This window comes from Salvelinus alpinus, chromosome 8, assembly GCF_045679555.1.
Source record: "Salvelinus alpinus chromosome 8, SLU_Salpinus.1, whole genome shotgun sequence".
Lineage (NCBI taxonomy): Eukaryota > Metazoa > Chordata > Actinopteri > Salmoniformes > Salmonidae > Salvelinus > Salvelinus alpinus.
In genome coordinates this window covers 39,169,176-39,197,005 of record NC_092093.1, presented here as the reverse complement: position 1 = coordinate 39,197,005, position 27,830 = coordinate 39,169,176, and the positions used below count along the sequence as shown (strand labels likewise).

General features: G+C 43.5%; 1 protein-coding gene across 1 annotated transcript in view; it reads right to left on the bottom strand.

Moving 5' to 3' along the window:
• Positions 1-1,086: 1,086 nt before the first annotated feature.
• The window catches only part of cnksr3 (cnksr family member 3), a 41,523-nt gene continuing 14,779 nt past the window's right edge, over positions 1,087-27,830 (bottom strand). The window contains exons 2-13 of the mRNA XM_071413902.1: positions 23,684-23,847; positions 18,852-19,054; positions 14,864-14,951; positions 13,928-13,969; positions 12,196-12,315; positions 11,964-12,023; positions 11,773-11,841; positions 11,368-11,514; positions 9,545-9,672; positions 9,122-9,318; positions 6,951-7,037; positions 1,087-2,934 (exon numbers count right to left, since the gene is read on the bottom strand). Of these exons, the coding sequence (XP_071270003.1) occupies positions 2,612-2,934; positions 6,951-7,037; positions 9,122-9,318; positions 9,545-9,672; positions 11,368-11,514; positions 11,773-11,841; positions 11,964-12,023; positions 12,196-12,315; positions 13,928-13,969; positions 14,864-14,951; positions 18,852-19,054; positions 23,684-23,847 (1,628 nt within the window). The 3' untranslated portion in view covers positions 1,087-2,611. The remainder of the gene's footprint in view (positions 2,935-6,950; positions 7,038-9,121; positions 9,319-9,544; positions 9,673-11,367; positions 11,515-11,772; positions 11,842-11,963; positions 12,024-12,195; positions 12,316-13,927; positions 13,970-14,863; positions 14,952-18,851; positions 19,055-23,683; positions 23,848-27,830) is intronic.

Here is a 27,830-nt window from a genome sequence, read left to right as displayed (position 1 = left end):
TAGTATTATATTTGACTTCCTCTTGTCTACCCTCGTTTCTCATCCTGTCCTGGAATATTCAAATGCTTTGTAAACCATGTTTTACTTTTCCACTGTCTGTATTTCACCTCTTATAAATTGTGCAAATAAATACAACTCATTTGAATCTATAGAGCAGCTTGACGTGATGGTCTACCGTGTGCTCAACCCACCTCTGTTCTCTCTCCATCTGCCCTCTTCTGTGTCTTAGCTGTTGCTGTCAAATTCTAATCCAATTTTATTGGTTGCGTACACATATTTTTCAGATGTTATTGCAGGTGCAGCGAAATGCTTATGTTTCTAGCTCCAACCGTGCAGTAATACCTATCAATAGAAAACAATACAAACAAATCACCCAAAATACAAATAAAGAAATTAAGAAATATCAGAATGAGCAATGTCAGAGTCCACAATATACTGAACAAAAATATAAAAGCAACATGTAAAGTGTGGCTCCCATGGTTCGTGAGCTGAAATAAAAGATCCCAGACATTTTCCATATGCAAATGTTTTTGCACCAATCTGTTTACATCCTTGTTAGTGAGCATTTCTCCTTAGCCAAGATAATCCATCCACCTGACAGGTGTGGCATATCAAGAAGCTGATTAAACAGCATGATCATGACACAAGTGCACCTTGTGCTGGGGACAATAAAAGGCCATTCTAAAATGTGCAGTTTTGTCACACAACACAATGCCACAGATGTCTCAAGTTTATGGGGTATTGTGTGTAGATTTGATGAGCGAAAATGTTTTTTTCATCCATTTTAGAATAAGACTGTAACGTAACAAAATGAGGAAAAAGTCAAGGGGTCTGAATACTTCCGAATGCATTGTATATATATATTTTACCATCAAAACCAAGCCCAGGCTTAATGACGCCACTGTTCCAGACTGATTGTGAAATATCGTGTATAGTCCTTTCTGTGATCAAACCGTGTCAGAGCTTTAAGCGACAACAAACTCTGTGATAATTGTGATAATTATAGAATAATTGCAGAACTTCAAAAATGACTTTTTCTAATTATTGTTGAGAAGAAAGAACAAACAAAAAAGACGCAACCAAAAGTGAATTGCACGTTTTTATTATAGTCTTGAAACTATTACAGAGGTATTCATATTGCAAAGCACTCGCAAAGTCTTGTGAGTTGCTCGACATTTATGCGTAAAAACTTGTCCTATGGAGCGGAAATATATTAAAGAGACCCACTTATTGGAATTACCACACTGATTTCCTCCTTTAAGACAAGCTTCGCAGCTCTTCCATATGTTTAGTATGTATGGTTACTCTTGCTTAAGGCACTGTGTCTTCCTGGTCATGACATTATGTTATGGTTTCACAGTGAGTCCCACCGTTTTCTATGTATTGGCTATTGAGAGGTGTTGAAGCCACCATTCGGCCATATTGGCACTCCCCAGTAGGAGCAGTCCTCCATAGGAATTGGCGGAATTCTACAGTATTGCAATTAAAGGTTTCAAGGACCAAGGCACTATATTTAAGTATAAAAAAACACAATGTTTTTAGATGTTTCAAAGTTTTATTTCTATGTTTAGCTTCTATAATATAATTTAAACGTTTTAATTACGGTGTCTGTAATATAATAAATGTGTCAAAAACTAAATGTAGACATTAATAAACGCATTTCCATATCTTCCTAAATATTTTTTACAAAGGAGGAGGAATGCCAAGATGGTGGTGTGGTGGCTTCAAAACAGAACCCCCTGTACGTGTTGAAACACATCTATGGTCAACCCCTGCTTTATTGAGGACCAGTTAGTGAGATAAAGTAGTTACATGTTTTTTTAAATGTTACCTGAACTTCACAAAAATATGCATGAACGCTCACTCACACACACACACTCACGTACACACGCACGCACACACACACACTGACACTGGTTGTTACAGCACTGGATCAAGAGTTTTCCTCATACACACAGTAGCTTAAAAAAAGGCCAACTCTGGCAGTTATTTCCAGCGTATAATAACGTGGAACAATATGAAGAGGAGAGCACACTAGCTCCAATAGAAATGATAGGCATTGTATCTTTATCAACCTCCAACTGAAATCAAATCAACTTCTGAAAAAGATTGAAACATATTTACAAAGAAGTCTCTAGACAGACACAAACGAAATAACTTAACAGTTTACACATAGGAGAGTTCACCTACAGAAGCAAGGCACACGTTTCCTAAACCTGAATTATAATCCTTCTCGTGATAAGGAGAATGAGCAGAAACAGAAGCTCCACTGTTTTCTATAATACTTCTTTATACTTGGCATTTTCTTTAACCCCCTCCACAAAAGATGGAACACTGTCAGAATCTGTCAGCATATCGAATCTAAACCAGTTCAAATGTAGCAAGAGATCCAACCCAATGGTCCACCACTACATCATGTGGTGTTGAAATGAAGCAAGACCTTCCGTCAGAGCTTCCAAAGGCTGCTTAGCGCTCCAAGTTCCAACAGAACGTTCCAGGTTTGGTATGTGTAAGTCAGAATACTGAGTAGAGAAGCCAGACCATTATTCGATGATAGCAAGGTAAAGGCACTGGGAGGGGGGCAACACGTTCCACAAGGTCGAGGCACTCGTCAATGACTCAGCAGCCTAAGGCGGGCTAGCCAGCCCCCCAGGATTGAAGTGGGTTCCGAAGGAGGATGTTTGGGAGTAGCAGCAGCAGGGATCACAGTCGTAGCTGGGGAATCTTTGGATGATGCCTCCCGGTATGGGATGGTAGTGCTGTTGTGCAGGTCAGCATTGATGAAGCACTGGGAGCCCCTAATGTGGTCGACGCCATGGATCAGCTGGCCAGACCGCCCCTCCAGGGGCCTGTAGGGTAGGGGAAAGTACGGGGCCTCCTCAGAGATGGTGGCGATCCGCTCGTTACTCAGGTATCTGTGGAGGATGTCCTCTCCTGTAGGGATAAACAGACAGACAGACAGGCATCTCAATCAATCAATGAAATGTATTTAATAAAGCCCTTTGTACATCAGCACTTACACAACACCTGCCGAAGCCTCTCTGTTCAAGGTTAAGTCAGTCTAAGAAGGAGTTGAGGCCAAAATCAACAGTGGTTATGCTGGGGCTTACCCTAAAGTTAATGAACAACGACTTAAGAATTCGAGGCACGCAGTCCGAGCCGGCCTCAGTTTGTCCTGCAGAGTAAATAAGCCTGTGAAATGGCAATTCTGATAACAGTAGATTAGCCTCAGTTAGGTTCCGTCCCAAACGGTACCCTCAGAGCTAGCACATAACGTTCTGAGAGCCATATGTTTCTTAGACGTTGATGAGAGTGTGGTTGTCCTATGGTTATTTTGCATGCAACCTTCCCACAATGTTCTGGGAATGGTGCAGGATAGCCAGCTAGCACATAGCATTCTGAGAAGCATGTGTTTCTAAGGTGGGAATTTCAATACTTCAGCATAACGTTTCCTAATGGTTTCCTCAGGGTTCTATTTGGAAGTAATTTTCTCAAATTGTTCAGAGAATGTTAAGAAACAACATTCTTCTGTGGGAATTTCAGTACTTCAGCATAACGTTTTTATACAGGTTTCCTCATGGTTCTATTTAAAGTCATGCTCTCAGAATGCCCAGGGAATGTTAAGAAACTATGTTCTTCTGTGGGAATTTCAGTACTTAAGCATAACGTTTTCTGGTTCTATTTAAAGTCATGTTCTCAGAACATTAAGAAAACTTTCCATAAAAAAAAACCAAGAAAACATTAGTATCGTTCAAAGAACATTCTAAGAATGTTATTTAAAAACATATACATTCAGTTCTCAGCGCCAACAAAACCCTATCCTGTTAAGTGTGTTCAGGTGTGTTGGCCGCACCCACTAATTGGCCAGACCTGAGCTTAATGAATGCTTGTTCACTTTGAAATGGGGTCTGTTTGAATAGACTAAAATTGACAGCTTTGTATGAGTTTAAAAAAAATACATCATGATAGCTCCATCCTTGTGGCGCAGTGGATTAATTCCATGGATAGAGAACAGAAGATCATAGGTTTGAATCTCACTGATGGTGTGCTAAAATAAATGTTAAATTTTTTAAAATATATATATTTTTTATTGAATATCCAAAACATTCAATATATTTGCAGTGGAGCCGCTCAATAACTACATCATTTCAGTCATCCAACAGACTCCCATTCAGAGCGACACACAGAAGCATCCAGGGTCAATGCTCAGCTCAAGGGCACATTGACAGATCTCCCACCAGGCCAAAAAACGTGAACCTGAACCCTCCAATATCCCCCCACAGTTCCCCAATAGCTGTCCCTCAACCATTCGAGACCCCTCCCACAGTCCCCCCCAAGATGAAAAATAAAAAATACAATTAATTCCATACCCCATTCCCAAGAACCCTCCAATGCACCAACAACCAAGAAAACAGCAAACAACAATGCAAATATCTCCAGCAACACATATCTTTCAACTATGCTGTGATGTTTAATGTACAATTTCAATCTATCTAATTGAATAGAATCCACAGATTGTGAGTTTAAGATAAATAGTTTTACTAAGAGTATTAGTATATTAGTAATTGACTGACCCGGTCTCTCCAGATCTCCTAACAGTACTATTTCTAGGTGTCACGTTCTGACCTTAGTTCTTTTGTTATTTCTTTGTTTTAGTATGGTCAGGGCGTGAGTTGGGTGGGTTATCTATGTTGGTTTTTGCGTTTGGCCTGGTATGATTCTCAATCAGAGGCAGGTGTCGTTAGTTGTCTCTGATTGAGAATCATACTTAGGTAGCCTTTTTCCACCTGTGTTTCGTGGGTGTTTATTTTCTGTGTCTGTGTGTTCCACACGGAACTGTTTCGGTTGGTTATTTCACGTGTCGTTTATTGTTTTGTTTCAGTGTTCGATTTTTTAAATAAAGAGCATGAACACGTACCACGCTGCACATTGGTCGTCCGATCCTTACTACTCCTCCTCGTCTGAGGAGGAGGAGGAAGACAGCCGTTACACTAGGGTCAATTTTAGATCAATGCGTTGCATTTTCAGCCATTCCTGAACCTGAGACAAGAAACAGGCTACCTGAGGGCAATACCAAAATAAATGGTCTATTGATTCTGTATCCTCACAACAAAATCTGCAGAGCTTCGATGATTTTATGCCCCAAATATTCAACATTTTGTTGGTGGCAAGAATTCTATATAATAATTATAGCTGAAATGCAGGAAGTCTTGAATCTTGCGTTGTTTTATATATCAACTCATACACCCTGTACCATGGAATCAGTACATCAAAAATCTCTTCCCAACTATTTTACAATCTGTATGGCACAGTTGACAACATCCTGGTCCTCAAATGAAACGGGTATACTTTCCTATTTATGCTATTTTTATTCCTCCGACAGTTTTGATCCTTTATATTGGGCAGACAGACCAGTTCCCTACCTCCTCCCGCTGCCACCTGCCTCCATTTTGGGGGTAATGCTGTAATCAATTGGTTGTACTCTTGGATTGAACAGACCTTCCAGTACAATTCTGATAACTCCATGAAGGACATAATTCCACCATTCCAATTTACAATAAAATTTAAGAACAAAATACCCTTTTCAAACATCTTTCCCAAAAATACAGGTATTTTATCAACCCGCACATTTGAGTTCAGCCATAATATTTGTTGTAATATTTGTTCAATAATTTCATGGGGACGAAATTGAAATTGTAGCCAGCTCTGCAATGCTTGTTTGAAAAAGAGAGATACTTTAAAAAAGTAGCATTTTCAATTAATCGAAAATGAGACATGGCAATCTGCACAAAGGCAAAAAGGCAATTTTTAACCAATGGATGAGTTTTTCTTACTTGATAACCATTTAGGGTTCAAGTAAAACTTTTGAATAAGTGAAGCTTTTAGAGAGAGGTTTAGTGCCTTTATATTTAATAATCTCAACCCACCCAATTCATATTCATTCAAAATCAAAAGTAACAGTCAGTATACGGTGTGGCCACCAGCTGCATTAAGTACTGCACCACATTTGCCAGGTCTTGCTGTGAGATGTTACCCCACTCTTCCACCAAGGCACCTGCAAGTTCCCGGACATTTCTGAGGGGAATGGCCCTAGCCCTCACCCTCCGATCCAACAGGTCCCAGACGTGCTCAATGGCATTGAGATCTGGGCTCTTCGCCGGCCATGGCAGAACACTGACATTCCTGTCTTGCAGGAAATCACGCACAGAACGAGCAGTATGGCTTGTGGCATTGTCATGCTGGAGGGTCATGTACCGGATACAGTCTCGTACGACGTTCGTTTATCTCCCTTGGAAATTAGTCATTAAGACCGAATTTGGTCCCTTTAAGCTCCCTTCCCCTGCTTTTGATCAGCTCCTTTTGTTGGTCGTGTTTAAATTTTGCATAATTAATACCTAAGCAAATTAGTATCCATGTGTCCTATCTGTGCTTGGAGTTTAAAACAGTTAACCCCAACTAAGGTAGCAATGTTATTAAAAGTTGTATCGAAACATGTTCTCAGAATGTCATTAAATAACATAGAATTTCTGTTCTCAGAACGTTAATAAAGCCTCCCAGGAAATCTTTCAGGGAATCATAGTAAAAGGTTCTCAGAACCTCCCTATAACCTAAAAATGAACATTCCCAGAACAGGCAAAATGTTCACTTCTGTTCTCAAAATGTAAAAAAAAAAGTTCAGTTTTACCGGTCAGGAAACGTATGGCTTTGTTCCCAGAACCAATGGGAAACCAAAAACGTACGTTCCCACAACTTCCAAGGAACCAAATGTGCTAGCTGGGCTATTGCTTAAATAGTGCACTACTTTTGACCAGAGCCCTTAGGGCTCTGGTTAAATGTAGTGCACTATTTAGGGAATTTGTTGCCATTTGGAACACATCCTGAGTTACTGCGCTGCTTTGTTTTGGCGGTGTTTCAACCAGGCAGGTGTACTGTAGCTGTAGAATGCTTACCTTTCCTCCCTTGAGGCCAGGGTCTGGAGGACGAATCCGACATGCCCAAACACGAGTCTACAGGCATGGACAGGGGCCGCTGTTTACCTGTAAAGTAGAGTTCAAATGTTCTGTAATTACTACTTATGCCAATATCGATCTCATCAATCTTTCTGAATGGGGGTGCAGGAATTGTTTCTGCTTATAATTTCCAATATTTTGGTAGGCTATTTGTTAGTCAACTATATTTAGATACAGGCAAGCTTCTCTTCTGTCATTATATGTTGCCCTAGAAGACTAAATAAACACTTGCTCACCAGAATAATGTCATAAGTGATAGAATGAATGCATCAATCTAGTTAACATCGGTAAAATTCTCTCTGTCATCTCTGCTTCTTTCACCTAGCAAAGACATTTAGGGACCGGGGAGAAAATGTGATAACCCCCCAAAATATGTTCTGTGCAAAATTTGGCATCAGTTTGAACTGGTCGCAAGGAAATAGAAAGCTGTGAAAATGACCCGACATGTTTCTGATAAGATTTCTGAAATACTATCAGTTTTTATGATGCTGATAGATTCCAAGAACACAGGATGAGATGTTACTATCCTTTGTGCAAGCACTTCCAAGAGTTCATGAACAGTGAGACTGGTGAAATTTGGGGAGCGCATCGTCAGTAGTGTACCTTTGGTTCCTAGGGTGTTTCGGCCTTTCACACTATACACCCTCCCCAAAGGCGGCCAGCGACAGGGTGATCAATCCTACGCTTGCGTCCCATTCCCAATTAGTCATAGGAGTTGCCTTGTTGTTGATAGCCAACATCCCATGGGACTATGCATGGCAGGGGCGTCTTCCTCCCTGAGTCAAGCATTGTTGACCGCATACCTCCTGGCCCTCTCATTTCGGGGCCCAGCTGGGGTCTTTCCTCTTCATCCAGAGCCATTGACTGCTGCCTTCTGCCGCCTCTGATACAGCTTTGATTGCCGAACGCTGGCTCTGGCCCTTAATAAAGATAGCACCTCTACAGATGGTCCCTAACTGCGCATTCACATTCTCTCAAGATGCTGAAATAAATCAATCATATTTCTCCACTCCTGTTTCTGAGTCAAAATGTACATTTGGTGTATCATTTTACTGCAACAAAGGCTTAACTCTGCAGGAGTTCATATTAAGACTATGTGAGAGGTTATACTGTAGACCTACATTCTGTGTCAGTTTCCATTTAACTTAACTGAACAGTAGGCTACAGTTCTCTTGACTTGCCATAAGCCTATTTGAAGGCCCGGTCAAATGACTGTCCCGAGTGGCGCAGTGGTCTAACTACAGTGGTGTCACTACAGACCCGGGTTCGATCCCAGGCTGTGTCGCAGCTGGCCGCGACCTGGAGACCCATGAGGCGACTTACAATTGCCTCTGGGTTGGGGGAGGGTTTGGCCGTCCGGGATGTCCTTCTGCATGCGGACCGGGCGCATACACGCTGACTTCGGTCGCCAGCTCTACAGTGTTTCCTCCGACACATTGGTGCAGCTGGCTTCCGGGTTAAGCGAGCAGTGTGGCTTGGTAGGGTCATGGTTCGGAGGACGCATGGCTCTCTCCTGAGTCCGTACGGGAGTTTCAGCGACGGGACAAGACCGTAACTATCGATTGGATATCATGAAAAAATGTATATATAATGTGTATAGCGCCTCACAATCATCACACATAACATAGGCACTGCTATCATCCTCTTTCACCACCTTCCCAAATCCTCCCATCTCTTTATTTTCAACTCTCCATTTCACAGCTCTTATTGAATTAAACTCCGACATTGTCATTTTTGCATTAGTGGATCAAAGTAACTTTTTCTTCCAGTTCCCAAAAGCTTACGGCGATTGGCGTGTCGGCTATTTGGTGCCCGTGAAGCTATGCATACGCACTAATGCCAGGTAGACCCAAAATAATGAAAGAAAAACCTCAATGTAACCTACAGATATAACTTGCGCCGCTACCCACCCGCCTGCCCTTCATCCACACAATATTTCGTGACCCTAAACCCACCCGCCCGCAGATATAACCGCGGGGACTGCAAGTTATGAGTCAACCTACGCGTCACTAGTTCCCACAACTTCCAAGGAACCAAATGTGCTAGCTGGGGTGCTTGTTGGTGTGTGCTTGTGTGTGCGAGCGTGCATGTGTGTCTGTTACGGTACTGACCCCTTGTGGAGGTCCGTTGTCTCAGGCGGGCTACTGGGGCTGGTTGGAGGTTGGGCTCTGTGGGAGGACAAACTTTGATCTTGTTGTCATAGTCTGCGATGGTGAAGCGTCGTCTACCCTCATCCAGGAAGGAGTTAGGAGACTGAGAACCCTTTGGTCTCAGTTGGACCTTCACACTCACTTTCGGCTTCCCATCCCTTAGATGAGCGGTATATGAGGTGGGAAAGAAGGGAAATGTCACGGTCAGCTAACAGAGCACTAATATGAATTCTAGAGGAGGCTGGTGAGAGGAGATATTTATTCAATTCCAGCCATTACAATGAGCCTGTCCTCCTATAGCTCCTCCCACCAGTCTCCTGTGATAAATTCAATGATGGGTACAAAGACAGAGAGACTGAATAAGTGACTGACTCAGACACTCACCGTGGGGTGTATGGGACAGTGGGGGGAGGAGGGATAAACAGGTCCAGATTGGTCTGCTTCTCTTTCTTCATGAGGGCTTCAGAGGGGGCATGTTTTGGAGACTGGATCTTGGGCATACTGGGGGCACTCTAATACACAAAAAACAAAATACTTGTTTTTAGAAGAAAGATCTTACAAAAATGTTGTCATATAAAGTCACTGATACCCTGGGCAGAGATGTGTGTTAAATGTGTGAGGCAGCTTAGCTGTTAAAACCAGAGAACATTCTCTACAAGTACACTGTCTCAGCTAAATGAAACAATACCATTACGTAATACGGCGTTATTTCTAATTAAGCTTACTTTCGTTTGGTAAATCCACCAATAGTGGCCTGGTTTAGTATGACTGTGAGGACCTGAGACCTGGCATGGACACTACACTTAGCAGACGACTTATTACACAACAAGAGTCTTTTTATCTTGAATTGCTTCCTGCCCACTTCAGAGGTTCTCCGCTCTTTCCCAAGGCCCAATATTGTCCCTAACGCAGGGATAAAGAGCTTTTTAGATTACTGTAATTACATAAACAGATCTAAAAGGCTTTACATGGTCCATTTTTTTGTATTTGTCTGTCTCAAAACCAATGTGTGACCTTTGTTAGGTCTGGGCGGAGTGTAGCCTCTAACGGTGAACTAAGAGACGAGGTGTAGACAGTCAGGGATTGGTAAGACTCTTAACTTCTTGGAACTATAGGGGGTGCTGTTCCGCATTAGCATATTTTGGTCTCCAAATTAAACTGCCTCGTGCTAAATTCTTGATCGTACAATATGCATATTATTGTTATTATTGGATAGAAAACACTTTCTAGTTTCTATAGCCGTTGGAATTTTGTCTCTGAGTGGTACAGAACTATATCTACAGCACTTTTCATGACAGGGGTCAGATTTCAGAAATTTTTACCCCTGATCTGGAGTCTGTTTTTAAGGTGACAGTGAATGCTATGAAGAAACCGACACTGCCTACGTCTTCCTCTGGGTGTCTGTACGTCATCACGTTTTGAATGGAGTCGATTGCACAATCACAGCCACTATAAAAGAAAAAAACGTGGAGGTACCTCCCTTTCTCGTCGCGCGCCTGAAGCGTGAAGGACATCGGACTTGCCTCATTCCAAATCGTTGTTTAGCCAGCAATATTTCTCTGGTCATGTTTTTACTCGTTATAGTTGTTAAAAACATCATAATGTAGTTAATTTGAACCGTTTTATAGCAATTTATATCCGTTTAGTGCGATTCTGAGGAATGATGTGATCCCGGACCCGGGGTAGAGGCTCGTTAGAGGTTAAACTAGAGATCTCTCTGGACTCGAAGATTAGAGGGTATTCAGGGCACACTGACTCAGCCCAAAACGTACATTTAAGCACTATGCAATCTATTTAAAACACACATCCTGAACCCAGCCTATTAGGTCACATTGGACCCATTGTCTCTGTGAACATGAGTCACGTTCAAAACATGTCTGACATCAGTACATGCTCGAACTTTGTGCTGTTCTTTCTTTTTTAAGAAAGAGGGGAAGAAAGGATTCATTGTTCACCCTTACAACCCACCCAGTGGAAGACGCAGCCTGGTAGGCTGAAGAACTGAGGATTTGGTCCTCTCTTGTCAAACCCCACCAAAAAGAAACAGCTTTGGGATGCCACACACACATATTTCACACCTATGATGACAGATGAACATACATCCAGAATTGATTAAACACTAGGATATCAAAGGGTGATAAGGGGAGATGGTCTACCTGCCCTACACGTGTTCTTCAATCAACTGTGTGTGTGTGATGGGGGTCTACCTGCACCAGGGGGGGCCTCCAGCGCATGTTCTTCAGGGGGGCCGGGGTGAAGCTACAGGTACCCGAGGGCCTCTTCTTCACCACCAGACTAACACCTGCGGTGTCCGCCTTCAGCTTCACCACCAGGTTCTTCAGCTGCCAGCCCACCTGGAGACACCAAAGACAGACAGACAGGACAGCTCGTCAGACACAGCCAGCATCACAACCCTCATCATAACCAACATCATCACAACTATCAACAAAACCCATTTCCATTTGCGACTGTACTCTCATGCTGCAATGAAACGAGCTATTATCTGCCTGGCTTTCTTGTTGGGCTTGATTAAACAAAAAACAGAGATCTCTCTCTGCCCTGGGTAAGTGGTGCAATTGATCAATAGGAGGTAGCGAAGAAGAACCACCTACCACTGTCTGCTTGTTGACCTGGATGACCTCGTCTCCAGCATGGATCCTGTGTGTTCTGTCTGCCGGAGACTGGAGGACAGAGGGTGATAGGTAGAGGATGAGCATATAAACATCACAGGAGTTCCTTCACCCTGACTGGATCACTCCAGACCATCTTGGACTACTACTATCAGAATGGATGGGATACTCACATGTTCTGTGGTTCCAGTGATGACGTGAAGCCCATCGTAGGTGGATTTGATATACATCCCCTGAGAAGATCCAGGACAACATAAGGAAGAAGCAATCGATCTCAGAGACTGAGATATCAGACAGTACATCTAGCTTGGGCTGATCATGTAAGATCCCTATGGGCCCCGGTCTAAAGTAGTGCACTATATAGGGCATATGGTGCCACTTTGTACGCATGCTAACTCTTCTCACCAGTCCTTCTCCAGGTCTGACGTTGGTGATGTGGACCTCCTCCAGACAGGCCATCTGACTCTTCTGGGGGTCGGAGGTCATCCTCATTGTCTGCTCACAGATCACGTTCAGAGCCACAGACTGGAATGGAACATATAACAGAATACACTCAGCTACAATGTCTCATAACACCAATAGATTTCACTGGATTGGGAAATAACCGTGGTTGTTGTAATCTCGTTCACAAGACACTGCCTCCCAATGTATGCGCAATTAGCCTGGGGACAAGGTTACGGTCCTTGTAAAGAGCTATTTTGGTGAGGACTTCGGTGTGGTGGATCTCTGGTGTGTGGTCATTCATGGAGCTAAAATTCAGGAGAGGGGAGGGACAGACTGTAGTCACACACGTCCTGACTGGATTGGCTAACGGCTGATAATTTCGGGGTTCTTTCAAAAGTCATTTAAGCATATGGGTGTGACTTATCCTTGTGCTTGTATCTCTGTACACTGCCCTCGTTGACTTGAAAATGATCCTTTTTCACAAGGTATGCGGCACATTCTTTTGCTTTTGCATTTGTCTTCTGATAAAAACGTGTCGTAGGAGACTTCCGTTGCACCACAAGGTGTCCTAATTTCGTCCGACGGGTAGGGTCTCCTACAAGGCATGACGCCATAACGTTGTCATTACTTGGTGTGTGACGCTGTAAGTTTGGATCGTCAAAACAAAGGGAGCTGTTTGTTCCTGGAGAACTCTACAGAACGCTGAGGCCTGACGCAGACCACGGAAGTCAGAGAACGACTTGCATTGGCATTGTACAACTTGGCCTTAAACAGCCTAGCATGGGAGGCTGAGGTGATACATCGGGTCAGGCTCTGAGGGAAACTGCGGATAATCCAAAATAATATTATCGGTTAGTTAATGAAGTTTTTAGCTGACTGTGTGAACAAACGGCCCCTTTGGCAGTGTTATCTAACACAGGATGTGGAAACAGGGCTTCTGTGGACCATCACGGAACTGGGATGCCTCCCAAATGGCACCCTATTCTCTATGTAGTGCATTACTTTCGCCCAGGGCTTATAGGGTCAAAAATAGTGCACTATATAGGGAATAGGGTGTCATTTGTATAAATAAAGCCCTCCACCCTTACGGGAACACAGCACACATCACAAGGATGACTGTAAAAGGGAAGTGTGTGTTTGTTTGTATATGTGTGTTTGTATGTGTGTGTGCTTCCCCACAAGAATAGTAAACAAATAAAAATTTGACCAATTGGGGACATTTTGTTGGTCCCCACAAGGTCAAATGCTACTTCTAGGGGGTTCAGGGTTAAGGTTAGAACTAGTGTTTGGGTTAGAATTGGGTTTAGGGTTAGGAGATATGGTTAGTTTTAGGGTTAGAGGCTGTTTAGGGTTAAGGTTAGGTTTTGGGGTTAAGGTTAGGTTTAGGTTAAGGGTTAGAGTTAGCGTTAGGTTTAGGGGTTAGGGAAAATAGGAGTTTAAATGGGACTGAATTGTGTCCCCAAAAGGTTAATTATACAAGACTGTGTGTGTGTGTGTGTGTGTGTGTGTGTGTGTGTGTGTGTGTATGCGTGCATATGTACATGCATGCCTGTGGGTACTGTATGTGCGAGTGTGCTTCCTTGCATGTATGCCTGTGTATATTTCTGTGTGCGTTCGAGTTTATTTTGAAGCTCCAGGGCTGAACCGGTAAACAGAGTCCAAACCAGAGATAAAAAGAGGAACCATTACTTACTACTTGTAGTATCTTCTCCTCCATCTCATAAACTGTGCAGTCCTGCAATTAAGGACAGACGTACTGTATATGTGAGAAGATGTTACAGTCAAAACACTCAAGCTACACAATACCAGTGGCGGACAAATATTTGTGAAATAAAACACTGGGGAGTGAACCCCAACAGGAATGCAAAAGTTGCCCAAATATACAGGATGATGGTTCTTGTGGGCACTTAAATAACAACTCCCTATAAACCGTGTGACAAGATGATTGCATGACAGTTCTTAACTATGGGGAGGAGTGAGAACACTGCTCCGACTCTGTATCCTATTCCCTATTTAGTGCACTACTTTTAACCTATGGGCCCTGGTCAAAGGTAGTACACTAAATAGTGGAAAGGGTGCCATTTGGGACACAGGCTCTATCCTTCACTATGGGTTTTGTGGAAGACAGCAAAATTGGGCTACTAAGCACGTTTGGATCTTCCCTCCTTCCACGTGCTGCTGGTGGAGGTCTTCAGTGGAAACATATGTGCTTTAAACTGTCAGTGGTCCTGCTCTTATTGCATCCTGTGGTGTGTGTCTGAATAGGGCACACCTTCAGCTAACACTTCCTATTTAAACTCCACCCGAATGTGTAACAGAGCAAATTAAGTAGCCTCTCGTGCAGGGGTTTTAAGGTCTCCTTTCACAGATGTTATTGTAAGATGGGCTAACTTTGAAACCACAGAGAGTTTTCTGTTTTGCTTTTACATGACTTTAAAAAAGCGGCCATTTTTGGTTCGCGGAATGTTCATGAGAGAGGCTCTGTGTGCATTTCGGTGTTGACTACTCGCATGAAAGACATTTACTGAGGGGGCAAGATCCATCATGCTTATTTCTCAAACCCACAAAAGTTGTTCCCAAAGTCCTATGAAACCTCACGAGAGTGAATAGTGATTATTAGAGAACAAACCTTCTGAACAGTGGAGGTGAGCTCTAGACACAGCTGAATGATCCGGTTCTTAGTGGAGGTGAAGTCACTGATCCCTGTCAAAGGAGTCCTGTCATAGACACAAACCAGAGGAGAGACATGAGTCAGTCACCTCCATAAAACACACCACAGTTAGGGCTTTTATGATGGCCTTATTACATGACCACAGTCAAATTCCACGTGACCGTTTAGTCATGGTAATTAGTCTTCTCCAAGCTCTGATGCTGCTGATGGTCATTAGTAGCCTACCAAACGTTCTAACTGCCTGGTACTCAGCAATCTATTGTCCGTCTAATCACTCTGACATCAATGCATTTGTTTTCAATCAATCCATCAGCTTTATATAGGCGAGGCCTACTATATTTATTTATCAACTTTCCTAATTGCTTTGCTTTACAACAGGAGTATAGTCTACCTGGCTGGCATGAAAATGAACCATGGGAAAAGGATCATCCACTCGCTATATAAGTGCATCAACGACATGTATTTGACAATATTAGCCTATCACTTGTGAATGATGTATTATCACTTGTGAATGATGTATTATCACTTGTGAATGATGTATTATCACTTGTGAATGATGCCCAGCGTGTGCAGTAAATCAACAACAACAAAAATTAAACACATTAATCCGCTTTACAACCGGTGTAGAGCCTAAGAGACAATTTATTATTTTTTTTTTCTCTCTCCCCAATTGTTAGTAGGTAAAGTCTTGTCTCACCGCTGCAACTCCCGTACGGACTCGGGAGAGGCGAAGGTCGAGAGCCATGCGTCCTCCGAAACACAACCCAACCAAGCCGCACTGTTTCTTGACACAATGCACATTCAACCAGGAAGGCAGCCGCACCAATGTGTCGGAGAAAACACCGTACACCTGGCGACCTGGTCAGCGTGCACTGCGCCCGGCCCGCCACAGTAGTCGCTAGTGCGCGATGAGACAAGGATATCCCTGCCGGCCAAACCCTCCCTAACCCGGATGACGCTGGGCCAATTGTGCGCCGCCCCATGGGCCTCCCGGTCGCGACAGAGCCTGGGCTCGAACGCAGAGTCTCTGGTGGCACAGCTAGCCTTAGACCACTGCACCACCCGGGAGGCCTGACAATTTATGCTTGATCCGAAAATGCTGTCAGATTTTCACCATAAAAATGCATCTTTATAATAAAGCATTACATGCAAAATCGCATTTGTGGTCACTTTTGAGAACAGTGTTTTCCCGCTAATTTATTGCATTTTGGAACATACGCGCTTATAGCCTACTGCCATGTGCGCATTGCTGCGCTTATAATGTGAAGAAATAGCCTAATAGTTTATCAATCTTTTTTTATTTATTTATTTATTTTTTAAAATAAATTTTATCCCCTTTTCTCCCCAATTTTCGTGGTATCCAATCGCTAGTAATTACTATCTTGTCTCATCGCTACAACTCCCGTATGGGCTCAGGAGAGACGAAGGTCGAAAGCCACGCGTCCTCCGAAGCACAACCCAACCAAGCCGCACTGCTTCTTAACACAGCGCGCCTCCAACCCGGAAGCCAGCCGCACCAATGTGTCGGAGGAAACACCGTGCACCCGCCCCCCTCGGTTAGCGCGCACTGCGCCCGGCCCGCCACAGGAGTCGCTGGAGCGCGATGAGACAAGGATATCCCTACCGGCCAAACCCTCCCTAACCCGGACGACGCTAAGCCAATTGTGCGTCGCCCCACGGACCTCCCGGTCGCGGCCGGCTGCGACAGAGCCTGGGCGCGAACCCAGACTCTGGTGGCGCAGCATAGCACTGCGATGCAGTGCTCTAGACCACTGCGCCACCCGGGAGGCCCAGTTTATCAATCTTTTAAGCTAAACGTTCTGATCTGTTGCATCAGCCTCATTGCTTTAAAACATTTTTGATGTGAGTGGTTGTATTAATTTGGGATCTATCCCATCCCACAACTGTCCCAGACTACGTTTGAAATATTTATTTATTGCACAGAAGGACAAGTTGACCTATGGGGGATAGTGGGTTGTCATAGGCTAGTGCGTTTGCTGTTCGTAAGGCCTACTCATCTTGTTGACTGACAGAAAGTAGGCTAGATGTTGACAGCTCATCTAACATCTCCAATATGCACCTCGGAATTTGCGTCCAGGGAGTGTCTGTCTTCACTTGTAGCCTACTTCTTAGCTGAGATGCCTGTGAGAATGACCCGATCACATGAAGAGCAGTTTGATATCTGAGAGAGCTATATGAGTGAGAGGTGCTTCGGGGCACGGCAGCCGGAAGAAGGGAATTATAATTATTATATTCAGCTCACGGGCACAACGGCCATTTTAGCCGCAAAAGGCATTCATTTTTTATGGGGCATTACGGTTAGACAAGGGGGATGCTGCCGGGAAATTCAGGAAATTCAAGGCCTGGTGAGAATATTATCAACTGCTTGTCAAATTGTGAATGAGACACTGATGAAATGTGCAGCCTGCAAAAGAAACAAAGCAGAGCTTATGCCTTTCATGTGGCTTTTTTCAAATCATAATTAGAGTCACATCATTCAGCCTTGGAATGTTTGAAAAAATGTAAACATATAGCCCAAAGTTTGTATCACAATTAAGTTGCATAAATAACTGTAAATTAAACATATAGGAGGACCTGTTTCTTTAACTGTTCAACACAGAATAAATGCATGTGCTCACTCCCTCGGAAATCGTTCGGAGAAAATATCCTTTCTATTTTATTCAGCTTTGTTCAATTGTATTCTTCATACTGTAAAATAAAAAATAAAAATTATACCACGGAATTCTAAGCCAATTTTGTCTGCTAAATGAACTAGTGTAGCCCACAGCCATATGGCATAGCATTATCAGGGCCTAACATAAGGACAACTCAGAGTATGCTATTCTGTTCTTCTGAAATAGAATACATTTTCTTCATATCATGTTTTTTTTTTTTAGACCTATCTAAAATAAATCATGGATTTATTGTGAAGGTGTAGGCTATATTACATGGATTTGTTAGACTTTTTAAAAATGTAACGTTCCAAAAGTCTTGCTTTAGTGGCTTGTAGGCGATGCGTGGAAGCCAGGAGATGCTAAACGTGTTTATGTTCATTTACGGTCAATTACAGTGAGACCGGCACATATTTGCTTGGCAGTTATTTGCTTGACAATCTCCGGCTGAAAACATTTCATGACAGCCAAAGCCCTAACCACAGTCAAACACAACACAGTAAACTTACTCCACTTAAAACAAGTAATACAGGAATCCTCTCAATGCGTGTACAAACATACCAATGTCAGCCATACCAGAGAAGAGACAGGATGGTTACAGGCGTTAAAGTAAACAATGCAAATAGTATAGTAACACCCAACAGTAGGTGTTACAAACACGGCTAACAATACCAGGTGCAAATCTGGAAGTGGATATGACAATTCTGTATAATGTATCTGTATATCCTGTATAATCATTCAGGAGTGTTGCCATGTGACAGGTGCATGAAAAAGCATTTACAAAACAATAACAACCCAGGTATGTGATTGATTTGCAATTATTGTTCTTGATCTGATGAGAAGTGCTTTCATGTACGTAGGCTGCACTACACACCCGCACGTGTTTGAGGCGCTACCGATCATAACCGCGGTGCTCCGTCAATACAGATGTTTCATTTCGCAGCTGAGACCCTCTGGAGCGTGTCTCAAGGCGACACAAGCACAGGATATATACCTGGTGTCGACCCTGCATTACTTCACTTGGAAACTCTGTCTGTTTTGACTAGCAGACAGTTAAAAACGTCCTCAAGTCGGGACTTCAACAAGATAACATGTACGTTAACATAGGCGCCACTTAAGAGCCTAATAGAACACAGTACTTCCTGGTGAAATGCTAAGCGTGTCTGTGTGTGTGTGTGTACATGCATGTGTGTGTGTGTGTATGCTTACCTGTGTGTGTTTGCAAGCGTGTGTGTGCATGGATGTGTGTGTGTGTGTGTGTGTGTTGCGTCTACCTGTCCAGCCAGGCCAGCAGACTCTTGGCGGCTCCGATGAGCTCCACCACGGCAGTGAGGAAGTCGTTGGGGGGTTTGTTGGAGTTTTTCCTCTCGTACGACGGATTCTTCCTGCGCTCAGACGCTGAGTTCTGGAGGTTGTTGGACGCCGCTCTCATACGACCCACCAGAGTCTTCAGGTTGTCTGTCTCCACCCCGTAGTTCTGAAAGAATGCTCTTAGTTTTAATGACGGTGATATGTGGTCGAATTGTTTACCCTAATTGAGTCCCTCTGGATAAGAGCATGTGCTAAATGACTAAAATGTCATGTAAAATGTGTGGGAATATTCTCATAATACAACAATCATAGATAAAAAAATACTCTCAGTGTTACGGCTGATTTCCTCCTCTTCGTCTGAAGAGGTGTAGGGATCGGACCAAGACACAGAGTGGAAAGTGTCCATGTTTTATTAACAAATAAACTGAACACTACACGAAACAAAAGAGAATCTAACCGACAAACAGTCCCGTGTGGCACAACTACTGACACGGAAAACAAACACCCACAAAACACACGTGAAACCCAGGCTGCCTAAGTATGATTCTCAATCAGGGACAACGATTGACAGCTGCCTCTGATTGAGAATCATACCAGGCCGAACACAAAATCCCAACATAGAAAATCACACATAGACAACCCACCCAACTCACGCCCTGACCATACTAAATAAATACAAAAACAAGGGAAAACAGGTCAGGAACGTGACACTCAGGTATTCTTATTCAGTTTACGCATAGTCACATAGCAAAACTGTCATTAGCATGATGATCATTTGTGCTGTTATCAATTCCGCTCAAAACCACATGGCTTGGGTTCAGCAAACATTGACCGTGTCCCAAATGGCACCCTATTCCATCTATAGTGCACTACTCTTGGCCAGAGTCTCATCCCAGCAAACCAGGTTGCGGCAAATGTTCTTACAACAACAACAAAAACGGTCCATTCGTTCTGATGATTATAGAATGTTTGCATAAAACTTTCGCCTGATGTTGCAAGGACATTCCTAGAACACCTATAATCTGATTCCACAATGTTTCATTTAGGGCGCAAAAAACATTCACCTGATGTCGCAGGAACGTTCCCAGAGCACATTATGTCCGTTCTTTAAAGATTCCCTGAATGTTTATTTACGTTGTGGGAACAGTCTGGTGGGAACATTGTGGGGACATCACAAAAGATATGTTCCCAAAACACAAAACGGTCCAGTGGTGCGGATGATTTTACAATGTTTCATTATTTGAAGTAGTGCACTATAGACAGAATAGCGTGCCATTCCAAACTGATAAGTCCTCCTACATTCCTCAGGACCAGTCACCATGGCAGCCTGTGCATGGCCCATCATCTGACTACAACATATTCCCCACCACGTCTACCTCAATTACCTCAAATCACCAGTGTGTTCTGTGAGAAAGTGTGTGTGTGTGAGTGTCTGAACAAGGAAAAGATTGAAATAAATAGAAAGAATGACGATCGACCGTTCCACCGACAATATACTTAAACGCTTACACTGTTTGATCTTCCAGGATGTTATGATGTCTAAACACAGCTCTAAGGATTTATAGCAGGCTAACACCTGAAGATCACTGGCCCTGTACCACAGCTGTGGTAGACAGAGCTAAAACGGCCTTATTGAAGTGCAAAGAATTATAGGATGGGAGAGCCCAACAGCCAGTCATCAAGGTCTGATTGAGAGCAAACGCTCCAATCTCTGATAATCATTAACATGATCACCAAACACACACACACACACACACTGTACACACACACACACTGTACACACACACACACTGTACACACACTGTACACACACACTGTACACACACACACACACACACACACACACACACACACACACACACACACACACACACACACACACACACACACACACACACACACACACACACACACACACACACACACACAAGCCTCCAGCTATACAGCTGTTCAGCGCGTTTGTTCCTATCCTGAAGCATAGAAGCAATGAAAACATCTGCAGCCAACGGAATGCCTGTTCCTGTCCAGGCACTGAAGAGGGGAAAAGGGAGAGGGAAATAAGCTAGGAAGAGAGCGTGTGAGAGAGGGAGGAAAAGGAGAAAGTGTCCTGTCGACTCTGAGATGTACAGCGGTTCTGATGAATGGGACACAGTTGGAGAGGAGGCCTGCGTCCCAAATGGCATTCTATTCCCTAGTGGACTACTTTTGACTCGGGCTCTGGTCAAAGGTAGTGCTCTATGTAGCGAATAGGGTGCCATTTTGGATGCAGCGGAGAGGTGAGGCTGGGGGTGGAGCGAATTATCTGACACCACCGGACGGAAACCGCAGGAACAATGGTGTAATGGCTTTTCCTGAAAGGGACGTGTGTGTGTGAGAGACAGGTGGGGGGTGAGGTCACATCTGTTTCCTGAGCACCGGGAGATTTCTCCCTGAGAAAATAAAGCTCTGCCCAGAGTGTCCCGTTTTGCACCCCAAATAGAACTTTATTCCCTTTATCGTGCGCCACTTTGTACCAGGGCCCATAGGATGAGGGTCAAAAATAATGTGCTATGTAGGGAATAGGGTGCCATTTGGGATGCACCCTACCAAGCAAGCCCTCTCTCTTACTTCTATGTAATGGGCAGACAGCATCTATTCCATCTTACGTATTCCATCTTACATGTTCAAGATCCCAGTTCATTTCCTCACCAAACCTCTCTTAAGAGTGAACAAGATCCGGCACCCTACCGCCAAAGCATTTCACCCATCTTATGGATCACGGATGGACCATGAGGCCACAAAATGGGAAAAGGGAAAGATCTGACACTGCAGAATGCTGGGGGATTGATGGGACCAAACTAAAATGTACAGTAAGGTAAACTTATTGAACTGTAGGTTCATTGAACAACTGAGGGCTGAAATAGCAGCACTAAAAAAACACCGGACTAGCACACCGTAATCCAACTGTTAGAGAGACACACACACCTTCTTTGTGGCCATTGTTTGTGTTCATAATTGACAGTCGCTCTTCTGTTCCGGCCCCAGTCAGTTGCCCTGTGCCAGTCGGTTACTCTCTGTCCTACTATTGAGTTAGTCAATTCTCACACTAGGAGGTATCAGGCCCCATTCTCTAGCCTGTGGGCCAGACCCTATTCACCCAGACTTCACAATGAAGTAAAGCACTGACTATACTGTACTCTCCTTTTTCAATTTCCCACAGAGGGGCACTGTATCGCACACTTCACACTGAATCTAGTTCAGAGAATGAAGCACTGGCATACAGCACATTGTTTTCTAGCCTGGTCAGGGCAGCTCTGTTTGTCTATAGCCAGTAGGAGTTGACAAGATAGATCTGGGGCGACCAGGCTAACACACCGCTTTTCCATCCGGGCCTGAAAATCCAACCCAGCACAGTGTATAATTCTTACATCAGCACACTGAGAGAGATAGAGAGAGGGAGGTGGGGGGGAGAGAGAGAGGGGTGAATAAAGAGAGGGGGATGGGGGTGGAGAGAGAGAGAGAGAGACAGAGACAGAGAGAGGAGGAGAGAGATACTTTCTTTGTGGGCATTGTTTGTGTTCATAATTGACAGTCACCATCCCTCTTCTGTTCTGGAACCAGTCATTTGCCCAGAGAGGGTAGAGAAAGAGAGAGAGGGGTTGTGAGAGAGAGGGGGGATAGAGAGAAAGCGTGTGTGCGTGGCGCAGAGAGAGAGACTGGGAGAATGATGGAGAAAGAGAGAGGGAGGGTGGAAAAATAGAGAGAAAAGAATGGAGAAAGAGAAAGAAAGAGAGAGAGCGAAAAAGAGAGGGAGAGAGAGTGAGAGGGATAGAGAGAGAGAGAGAGCGGGAAAGAGAGGGAGAGAGAGTGAGAGGGATAGAGAGAGAGAGCGAGAAAGAGAGGGAGAGAGTGAGTGAGAGGGATAGAGAGAGAGAGCGGGAAAGAGAGGGAGAGAGAGAGTGAGAGTTGTAGAGAGAGAGAGCGGGAAAGAGAGGGAGAGAGAGAGTGAGAGGGATAGAGAGAGAGAGCGGGAGAGAGACAGGGGGAGGTGGGGCAGAGAGAGAGATATGGAGAAAGACACATTAAGGGAGAGAGTGAGTGAGAGAGTGGGTGAGCGAGTGAGTGAGAGAGAGAGTGAGTGAGAGGCATCTGACCGGACATTCCTCCCTAATCCCTGTTTCCTGACCAATGCCAGCTTCTCTCATCTATGGGCCGCTTAGACTCGTTCAAGCTGAGCTGACTGCTAGATAACTATCCCTCCGCCCGAGGGCACAACAAGGGGTTTGTTTGCTTTTGTTTACTGCTTATTCAAGACCCCTCGAAAACAAGATGATATTTCAAGATTCCCCCCTAAAAATGTCAAGCAAGCCACTTGATACCAAGGCTGTGGCATAATCCACTAACCAACTCACTATTAGTATCTTAACTGTACTATCATACGCACCAGAAGCAACCCCTTGACTCAGTAGGGCTTACCTACTGCCCAATCACACCATGTCTTAGAAAAACGACCACTTCACCAGAGTCATTCAACATCAGAGTAGCATGAATGTTATCACACTGGAATTTGACCCTTAACTTAACTTTTAGAGTGATTTATAGATTATTGCACTGCCATTTGGGACATGGTAATGGACATTTGACGTGATCAAACCATGATCAAACTACGTGAAGCACAGATATTGGACGCTTGGACGTGAAGCGTGTTGATAGTTTGAGCACCTGCAGATCATATACAGGATAGGCCTAGGGGACGTTCCAAAGGGTGACTAAACGTTATCCTCTGATTGGATATTGGCTATTTTAGATCACTAACCAGAGCACAGAGCAGGTCGACCGCCTCCAGCACCAGTTCCTGGTGTCCGATCCTGGTCATCCCCAGCTCTACCAGATCCTGGTGGGAGATCTTCAACAGCTGCTCCCCGTCAATCTTCTCCCGCTCAAAGTACGGGACATACTGCTGTAGGCTGTCGTCCAGGCCTGGGAAAGAGAGACGGAGACGGATTGTGACAGAGATACCACACACGTGTCAAAGAAGTAAACATTGGTCGTGAGTCAATACATGTCCATCACTCAGGCATTTCTCAGGATAGCACTGTCGAGCAAGAACCAGAATGAAACTGATCTCTGACCACCGTTGATGACACATCTAGCCACCCAGAATTCCACACATTGCACATAGCAGCGGTTATGACCAGTGGCTATTCTAGCACATAGTGTGCTCGCATCTGTTGTTCAGACCTTCTGGCCCAAACGGCATCAGCAACTGGTCCCCAAAATGGACATGTTTGTTGTAAATAGTCAACAAAAAAGCAACTGTCGCCATGTGTTGCCATTAAATTCCATGGCTCATGTTGGCTTGGAATGCCATGCTACATGACAGATGGCTCACTCTGACACTATATCCCAAATGGCACCTTATTCCCTATGTAGTGCACTACTTTTGACCAGGGGTATATTATATTCATTACACTGATTCCATGGAAGCAACCAGAACAAAACGGGGCAGGGCCTACGTGAATTTGTCCAATAGAAACACTAGTTCAACTGTTTGGACTAATGATTACACCCCAGGGCCACAGAGCTCTGGTAAAAAGGAGTGCACTATGTAGGGAATAGGGTGCCATTTGGGCCACACCCCCAGAGTTTACAGAGACACCTCTTAACTAGCCATTAATGTGTTGCCTCCTGCCACCTTTGTGTTAGCACAAGCTAATGACTGTATGTTGTTACACTAAAATACTCTGGTTATTCTGTACACAATCAAAGTAATGTTTCTAAGTGTTTTGACCTTCTGTGGGGATAGAGTTTGTAAATATTTGATTAAATGCACATTCTAAATGCTTGGACAATTTAATTAGCCCCTCTGCCAAAGGGTGGAGATGTAGGTGGGCCAGGAGTATGAGATCTTGTTGACCACTTTCTAGTGACAGGATTGAGGGAGAAGAAAACCCTTGGTGTATACTTAAAGAAGTCAAAGGATGACAGTGAGAGAGGAAAGGAGTTCTAGGAGGGCGAAGGGAAAGCAAGATGTCAGGCCAGGGTTGGGTCCAATTCAGAATTCCGGGAATTTAATTCAATTCAAAACATGAATTGGAATTGGCCACACCCCACAGAAAGTAGAATTTGCACCCATAGAACCAACTCCTCTCGTTTTAAACGGCCTATGTGGCATCGACATGAGCCAGAAACATTCATTCTAGTGTCAAAATTGACTTCAAAGTTTAAGTAGGATAATTTTGGTAATATAGTCAGTCTTGTCCAAAACAGAGTTTTGTAAGTGAGTTCATCACGATTTACTGGAGGGTTGGTTATGGATTAAGATCATGCCCACTTGACCAGTGCACACTAACAGGAGAAAAAGCAGCCAGAACGTCCAGACAGTAAGACAGACCTGCCCATTACAAAGCGCCTCAGACTTGTTTGCATAAGACAACCCATTATGCATGTATCTTGAGTCCCCCCACAACCTGATTTGTAACATGAAACACTGCCAGACAGATGCACACTCTGGTAATAAACCGTGAGAAAGTTGTAAAATACAAAACAGCATCGAAGCACACACTTCGTCACTCGCCAGTGACTTTATAAACTGATTGTGGACTGGCTGTTCAATGTGCCTGCTGGCAACTACTTGTCAGCGTCATTGACGAACATCGCGTTTGAATTTAGCTAACAAGTGCTTTCGGGCACTGATAAACAGCGTGTAGCTTGTGCTTTATTTACGGTAGTTTGACATATTGCAGATGAGGTTGTAGTCGTGTTATTGTTCAAAGAAATCAGTCCTGAGCGCGCACCCAGACTTTCCCGACTCGATAGACCGTATGGAGTGCACTGAAAAGTTATTGGTCACAGGTTGCAAGGGCAACTTTTTACCAGTTGTCGAAAGGCAATTTAGAATGTGATTCTGGAGACACGTGTTTCCAACCCTTTTTCCATAAAACATATTAACGCGCTAGAAATTATATAAAAGCGACAAGGCACTGTAAAATACATTTAGGGCACACTAGAGGCTTTAGATAAATTCGCTCAGACGTGGTTTAAAGTAAACTGCATTCTAATGTTGACTTATGTTACGGGAAAACCGTATCCAGCGAAGGTTTTTACGCATGCTCGGTTCTTGGGTCTCGAGTTCTGCGCGAGAGGAAATTTGATGGGGGAAAAGTCCACAATAAAACTGACATTAAATGTGGAGAATGATACATTTGCATCAGTTGGCCATCAAGTAGGCTATTAATTTCTATGCCATTGTAGGTTACTGTAGCCTACCATTTGATACAATATGTTGAAATGACGAGATCGCTGGAGTCATTGCAAATCAATTTGTGGCATTTGTGTAGCCTACCTGTGTTGCCTAACTTCAGTGTATTGTTGTAGCCTTGTGTTATTATGCAATTATTAATGGCCATGTTTGGTTAATTACATTGGAAGTTATCAATTGGGATCATGGTCACAGATCTATGGCAAATGTATTATTCTCCACATTTGATGTCAATTTCACTGTGGACTTTCCCCAGAAATTAGATGTTAACCTATCAGGGGCTATAGGGGACTAGCTAAACAAACCATGGAAAAATTGAATTGCAATTATAAACCCAGATTTTAGTCAGTAGCCTATGTCTATTGAAATAACAAATTAATCTCACAAATAGGCCATTTATAACAGTTTGTTGTCTTAACATCTGGCACATAATAACTTCACCATTGCCAGAAAACAGCCTAACAATACTTTTTTTGAAGTTCGTCCAAGTGTTTTTTTATTATTATTATTTACTGATTTTATTTTTTTAGAGGGTTGAAAAAAGTTTGTCCAAGTGTTTCTTGTACAGAGATTTGGAGATCTGATGTCCAACTTTCATCACTCAAACTCCTGTCGGATTTATCTATAGTTATGCACATGTGCAAAAAACACTGATTTATTTACAATTATAAACTGGATGGTTTGATCCCTGAATGCTGATTGGTTGAAAGCCATGGTATATCAGACTGGGTATGATGGGTGTGTACATGGGTATGACAATAAAAAATTTTTTACTTTCTAATTAAGTTGGTAACCAACCAGTTGCAATAAGTGAAGAAAATGACATTTTCCCCCTCCAAAACATGTTTCCAAGACATTTGACCAACGTCATTAATTCCATCAACTTGGGTGTACTGACCGTGTTGACTGTTCACTTAGGGTCTGTTTTGAAGAAAGTTTGATTGATGTTTGGGTTTCTTGGTATGAGGGTACATATGTTTCCCATAAGGGTCGTGATTAAGGGAAAACTAGCGTGTAGGATAACGTTTCAGATGCCTGACGAGGGCAGTAATCTCTCTGAACAGCCAGAGACCACCAGCCAATGTCATGCTACACAGCCCATCACCTGCTATTGATAACACACAATGCTCTTACATTTGTCTGTTGTTACTGGATAGAGCTAGGGGTATGTTATAGAGTTGAACTGTAGACACGTTAGCCTGTTGTCTGCATCCCAAATGGCACCCTATTCCCTCTAGAGGGATGAGAGCCCATCAAAAGGAATGCTCTATATAGGGAATAGTGTGCCATTTGGGATGCAAGCCAACAGGCTAACATGTCCTCAGTTCAACTCTATAACACATCCCTAGCTCTATCCAGTAACAACAGACACGTGTGAGAGCATTGTTTTGAGAGCTTTATCAAGATTCCCCAAATAATCAAGATTCCCAAGTGTCTCCAAGTTGAGACAGAACCTTCGGATAACTCTAATGATGACTTGATGAGTGTCTCGGGAATGTAATATCATTTCTTATTTCCAGGAATACAAAAGATCGATTATGCTTATCTGACAGATAAGGTTTTGAATAGTCACGTTTAATACAGTAGCGCTGATATAAAGGATTCTTCAACAATACACTCAACTGTGTATGATAAAGAAAATAGACCCTCACAGCACTAACAATGAAAGGAAACATCACCCATACGGTCTCTATGAGTATTG